Source organism: Leptosomus discolor, chromosome 9 (genome assembly GCF_034619465.1).
Source record: "Leptosomus discolor isolate bLepDis1 chromosome 9, bLepDis1.hap2, whole genome shotgun sequence".
Classification (NCBI taxonomy): Eukaryota; Metazoa; Chordata; class Aves; order Leptosomiformes; family Leptosomidae; genus Leptosomus; species Leptosomus discolor.
In genome coordinates, this window is record NC_141399.1 from 49,260,622 (window position 1) to 49,266,821 (window position 6,200).

Genomic DNA, 6,200 nt, shown 5'->3' on the forward strand with positions numbered 1-6,200 from the left:
CCAAAGCCATTCTGCTGCTCCTGGCTGTCAATGGCCCTAGCTCTTTCTGTGAGAGACATGGCAGAGCTGCCTGTATGCAGCCCGAGCCACCCTGCCTGTCAGCAAGGAGAAAAAACGGGTGCACTCGACCCCTTAAACAAACCCACAGTACTTCAGGCTCCAAAGGAGGTAAAGGCCTGAGCTGTAACTGAGCCAAGGACTTCTCGGATTGGAATCTGTTCTCTGAAAACCCACAAAGGAACAGAGTGACACAGTGAGCATCAGTACGTATAAGCTTGGAACAACGATCACGCGATTCACACATGGAAAGTGGGTGGCTTTTCCAGGGCTCATTTATCAAGGAACAAAGCAAGCTGTGGGTACAAGGAGGCTCACACACACCTTTCCCATTGTGTGCAATTTAACTATGAGCCAACCACTTTATGCCATGAATTTGACAGCCCGAGTGAGCATTCTCTCAGCTCTCCCTGCTAGGCAGAGTGGCTGCATAGTGGTGATCTCCTCTTGAGCTGGGACGCCCTCAAGGTTGCTCCTCGAGGCTGAGAGACCTTTTACCAACACCGTATCCTTGGTAAGTGACCGATATCACAGGTAACATTGCAGTACAGTAACTGATTTGTGCCTTGGTAACTTTGATTTCACCTTGGTAACTTTGACTCTGCCTCGGTAGTTTTGAATCGCCGTTCAGACAATTGCGCCGTACAGTAACGGCAAACCTCGCCACTGAACTTTTACGACATCATGTTAAAGCCACTTTTGCCAATACCTCAGACGGTGTTCTGGGTCACGGGGGCTGCATGGCCTGCCCAGGGTTCACCCTGCCCCCCAAACCAGAGACCTCCAGCCCTGAGAAAGGGCAGCCCCAGGGCCCGGGGGGGGGCCAAGGGAGTGGCCCACAGCCCCGGCTGCGGGTGGAAGCAGCAGGCCGGGGTCAGGCCCCTGCGGGGGCGCTAGGCCCAGAGGCCTGTGGAGGTCGCTCCATCCCCGCCATGAAGGGCGGAAGAGCGAGGGCTGCTCCCCCGTAGCTCCGAGTCCCACCAGGGCATGGTACCGGACGGCGAAGACCGTCCGCTCCTGACCCGCGGGCCGCCATAACACCCTCCCCACCGGCCCCCCGCGAGGGGCAGCCCGTCCCACCAATCACCGCCCGCCTCGGCAGGCCGGCCCGCCCCACCCCCGCCACAAGCTCTTCCATTGGTCGTTGGGGCTGAATTTTAAACCCTGCCGCCCTGCCCCTTAGCAACCGCATCCCTACCCGCTCGCCGATTGGCCTCCGCTCTGGCACCGCCCCGCGCTCTGATTGGACGACGCTCGGCCAGTGCTGGCCGGCCGCTACCGAAGTGCTACTTTCAAAAGCGCCGGGGCCGGTGCGGGGCGGCTGCTCAGGTGAGTGGGGCTGCGGGACCCCCGGGACCTGCGGGGGGGGTGGGGGGTGTTGTTGTTGAGCGGGTGCCCCTGAAGGCTTACCCCTCCCTGCCCCGAGGGTACCGACCCCCCACACACGCACCCCCCCATAGGCTCGGTGTCTCCCTTAGTGCCCCGGGAGCGGGCAGAGGTGGAGAGCCCCGTGCTGGGGGCTCCCCTGGGGTGCGGAGGTACCCCTGAGCCCACTTACCCCCCCTTGTGTTGGGGGGCGGCGGGCGGTAAGGGAGTAGGAAACCTTCCATCCTTTTCCGGGATGCGGGGAGCTGGGAGCCGCCCCTCCCTCGTGCTCCCACCAGGGTGCTTTGGTGGGCGTCGTGGGGCTCCATGTCCCCCCCTCCCCTGGGAGGAGCACACTGGCCCTTCCCCGCACCCCTAGCCAGATCCCCACCCGCCCTGGGGTTGCCTCAGGGCACCATATGCCTGCCATGCTTGGGGAGAGGGCTGAGGTCTGCCCCTGCTGCACCGGTGCCCCATGGGTCTGCCCCTAGCCCTTGAGGGCGTCCCTGGGTGCAGGCAGCTGCCCACGTCCAGCCCTGCTCTGCTCTCAGCTTGCTTGTAGAGCCTGAGGAGAGGATGCCCTTGCCACGCAACACCAAGATGCTGAGTACCAAACAGCCCCGAGCGGGCAAGGTGGGCCATGCTGCGGAGAATGCCAACCCTGAGAAGGTGAGTCCCAAGGTGGGCAAGGGGTGCGGGGGGCTCCTGTGGAGCATCTGGACCCCTATCTTCTAACAGCCTCTATTGCAGGAAGAGAGTTGTCAGGCCAAGAGGTCTCCATCCTCACCCCAGGGTGCACCCAAGAAGAGATCAGCTTTCGGGGACATCACCAACGTGAGTGCTTCTGTGGGAGTGGGGCTTTGGTGTCCCCTCTGAGCCCGCCATGGGAATGGGGCTGGCTATCCCCTCCAGCATGCAGTGGCAAGCAGGAGGAGAGGTCTCTTTGCAGGACACCCCTTGCTTCCCTCTGTGCACCCCTCTGTATACCCCTGTTCTGACCCAAACAGGCTCACAAGAACCAGGTGGCAGCAGGGAAGAAGGAGGCTGTGAAAGTGGCACCACACAAGACACAGAGGGCCCATGCTGCCCTGGGAGTGGCCAAGAACAACGAGATCAACCTGAAAAAGTGAGTAGCCAGGGGAGATGGGGACAGGGACCGGGGCAGGGGGATGCTGCAGGGCCAACACCTGTAAACCTGTCCCATGGGGCAGCGGTGGGGGCTTCCTTTGGATGATGAAGACCATGAGCCAGTTGGGGAGGGCAGACAGTAGATAAAATGCCCTCAAGTTGCACCAGGGGAGGCTTAGATTGGATATTAGGAAAAATTTCTTCACCGAAAGGATTGTCAAGCACTGGAACAGGCTGCCCAGGGAAGTGTTTGAATCGCCATCCCTGGAGGTATTTAAAAGATACGTGGATGTGGCACTTAAGGACATGGTTTAGTGGTGAGCTTGGCAGTGTTCAGTTAACAATTGGACTCAATGATCTTAAAGGTCTTTTCCAACCTAAATGATTCTGGGTCTTTATGGGGATATTTTAGGGGTGGTTTAGCCCCTTCCTGAACCATCAAACGGCTCTGGAGAACCCCTTTCATCCAGGAGATGTGGCCTCCTCCCAGCAATGTCTTACATTCTTGTCCTGTCCAGGTCAATGAAGAAAACTCCCTCGACAGAACCTCCTGCAGAGCCCAAGGAGGATCCTGTGCCAGAGGAGCCGGTGCCTGCACAGGAACTGAAGCCCTCCAAGGAGAAGGTAGGGACCCTGGGCTGCAGCCTGGCCCCCAGGCTCATCCTTGTGCTGCTGGTCTATGGCTCCTGCTGGTGATAATGGGGCACCAGGCAGTGCTTTGGAACTCAGAGATACTTGGGCCAGTGTGATGGGAAGCTGGGGAGCAGGGTAACCCCCCACCGCCTTCTTCAGAAGATCTCCCATGGGGAAAAAGTGGGGTGGGGGCTGCAGGGGGATGGGAGCAGATGGGGAAGGGGGTGCAACAGGGCAGCAGCCTTGCCCTGAAGGGATGAGCAGTACCTGCAGAGCTCGGGCCCTCCCCCTTACCACTGCCTGCCTTATCCCACCAGGTGCTGGCAGTGGAGGACATAGACAAGGAGCAGCTGGGTGACCCCTACGCCAATGCGGAGTATGCCAAGGAGATCTTCGAATACATGCGGGAAAGAGAGGTGGGTGATACCTGGCCAGGGGGTGGCAGCCCTGACTGGGGAAGGGGTGACTGTGTGGGCAAGGCCACAAGCTGCCCAGAGGCTCTGAGCACCTGGCAGGGGCCTGCATGGGGCAGGAGGGGGCTCCTTTCAGGGTCCAGTGAGTACCTGACAGCTGGTACCTCTGCAGGAGAAATTCCTGCTCCCTGACTACATGGAGAAGCAGCCAGACATCAGCAGGGACATGCGTGCCATCCTGGTGGACTGGATGGTGGAGGTGCAGGTACGTGGTCATGGGGAGGGAGCATGGCCTTGTGCAGAGCAGACCCCACCCTGCCTTTGGCCTGTAGGACCTCAGCATGCTGGCTGAGGCTCCTGCAAGTGTCCCTAGTGCAGAGCTGATCTTCTTCCTCCCCAGGCTGGGGATGAGCCTGCATCCCTCCCTTCAAGTCTGGCCCTGTGGGCGCGTCTGGGCCCTGTGAGGGAACCTTGGATGGGCCAGGCGAGCCTACCTTCTGCCTGACACCCCGTCCTGCCCACGTCTTTGCAGGAGAACTTTGAACTGAACCATGAGACACTGTACCTGGCTGTGAAGCTGGTGGACCACTACCTGGTGGAGGTGGTGAGCATGAGGGACAAGCTGCAGCTCATCGGCTCCACTGCCATCCTCATCGCCTCCAAATTTGAGGTGACTCCTTGTGTGCTGTCTTGGGGTGCTGGGCCAGAGGGGGCTGTGCCTCTCTGGTCCTCATGGGTTACTGGAGAGGGCCAGGTCCCTGCGGTGCCAGGCTGCTGCCCTGAGAGCTGCTGGGGTGGCCTGTGTGTCCCTGTTACCCGTTCTATCCCAAGGGCTGCAAATGCAGTCCCAGCGGGCTGGATCCTGTCTCCCGGTGTCGCTGGAGACCTGGCTCCTCTCTGCTCTGCAGAGACCACCGGGACACCTGAGTTCACCTCATGCAAGCAAGGCTTGGAGTTAGGGCCGAGGGCTGGGGCAGTTTAGACAACACACAAGCCCCACCGAGAGTTGTAACAGTTGTTTCAGGGTCTGGCAGGGCATGAGCCCTTGCAGGGCCTGCAAACTGGTAGGATTTCCTGAGCGTTGCCAGGGCAAGCCCCTGTTAGGGTGTTGAGCAGTTGTGCCCCAGCAGGAGCGGTGCCCGCCATGCGTGGACGACTTCCTCTACATCTGCGATGACGCCTACAAACGGGAAGAGCTCATTGCTATGGAGATAAGCATCCTCAGCACCCTCCAGTTTGACATCAACATCCCCATCCCCTACCGGTTCCTGCGACGCTTTGCCAAGGTGGGTGCAGCAGGAGGGTGGGCTGGTGTCAAGGTCCCTCCAGGCACCCCATGTTGGCTCCCCGGGGTGGCGATGTGTGTCCCTGCAGCCCTGCTCCCAGCTGGCAGCAAGGAGGGTTTGTCCAGGCCCACTGCAACACGTTGAGGATGCTGGGGGGTGTGGGATCTGTGTCCTGTGCCCCAGGGGCAGCACTCTAGGTCCCAAAAAGGTTTGGGGGATGGGGAAGCAGCATTGCTCAAAACGCTGAGCCTTTCCCTGTCTGCCCGGCTGCAGTGCGCCCGTGCCACCATGGAGACGCTGACACTGGCTCGCTTCCTCTGCGAGATGACCCTGCAGGAGTACGACTATGCTCGGGAGAGCCCCTCAAAGCTGGCTGCCAGCTGCCTGCTGCTGGCACTCACCATGAAGAACCTCGGTGGTTGGGTAAGCACCTCTCGAACCTGCTGTCCCCCCTGAGGCACCACAGGGGTGCAGGAGTGGATAGACTGGTGTGCAGGAGTGATGCTCTGGGGCTATGCTCAGATTTGGCGGGCTGGAGAGGGAGGATGATGGCTGTACCGTCACTGAGAGGACCCAGCTCATCCCCACTGTCCCTTTGCAGACCCCCACACTGGAGTACTACAGCGGGTACCGCTCCCAGGACCTGCATCCCCTGGTGAAGAGGCTGAACTTCCTGCTAACGTACCAGCCCCACGACAAGCTGAAGGCCGTGCGCACCAAGTACTCGCACAGGTGAGCATCACGGGTCTCTGCCTTGTGCCTGCCCCTCTGCAGAGGGTGGCACCACCATCATGCACCCTCGGGTGCTGCAGAGAGCTGGGGGGCCCTGGTGGATGGGTGTCATGGCTGTGGCTAAGCTCTAAGCCAACATGGTTCCTTCCAGGGTCTTCTTTGAGGTTGCTAAAGTCACCCCCATGGACATGCTCAAGCTCGAGGAGAAACTGAAGAGCTGCTAGCCCTGTCTCTGTAAATAGTCTGTAAATAGTTGGGTGCTCTCGGGCAGGGGAGCACTGTGTACATAAATAATAGCTGTTTTAACTGAGGGGGAGGGGAAAAAAAAGTCATGTGGAACTGTCAATAAAATGTTGTGTTTGTCTTATGTGCTGGTGGTGGCTGCTGGGACAGGGGTAGGGGATGGTGATGGAGATGATGCTAAGCCCCTGAGCTGTGGTTCCCCTTGCTGTGCTGGGGCAGAGGGTGAGAGCAGGGCCGGGGGTGGTTTGCATGATGGGGAGCAGGAAGGGGTGAAGGCTGGAAGGGGCCAGGTCCCTGTTACCCTTCCCACACCCCTCACCTTCCCCATCACTCTCCATGCACC

At 59.9% G+C, this 6,200-nt stretch overlaps 1 protein-coding gene across 2 annotated transcripts; it reads left to right on the plus strand.

The window, feature by feature from the left end:
* Positions 1-1,998: 1,998 nt before the first annotated feature.
* Positions 1,999-5,838, plus strand: CCNB3 (cyclin B3). 2 transcript variants are annotated; one of them, XM_086470292.1, is made up of 11 exons: positions 1,999-2,091; positions 2,173-2,256; positions 2,430-2,548; positions 3,069-3,174; positions 3,501-3,599; positions 3,769-3,861; positions 4,129-4,266; positions 4,727-4,882; positions 5,156-5,305; positions 5,460-5,614; positions 5,766-5,838. In XM_086470292.1, the coding sequence occupies exons 1-11, from the start codon at positions 1,999-2,001 to the stop codon at positions 5,836-5,838; spliced, it is 1,266 nt and encodes a 421-aa protein (XP_086326418.1). The 2 variants fall into 2 exon arrangements, with proteins under 2 accessions (XP_086326418.1, XP_009946708.1); XM_009948406.1 differs by having other exon boundaries at positions 5,484-5,614.
* Positions 5,839-6,200: the final 362 nt, after the last annotated feature.

Bases quoted from the DNA above. Each gene is read 5' to 3' on its own strand.
- CCNB3 (XM_086470292.1), top strand. From the start codon at position 1,999: ATGCCCTTGCCACGCAACACCAAGATGCTGAGTACCAAACAGCCCCGA. The intron at 2,257-2,429 runs GTGAGTGCTTCT...TGACCCAAACAG, and splicing joins CTTTCGGGGACATCACCAAC to GCTCACAAGAACCAGGTGGC. The intron at 5,306-5,459 runs GTAAGCACCTCT...GAGAGGACCCAG, and splicing joins TGAAGAACCTCGGTGGTTGG to CTCATCCCCACTGTCCCTTT.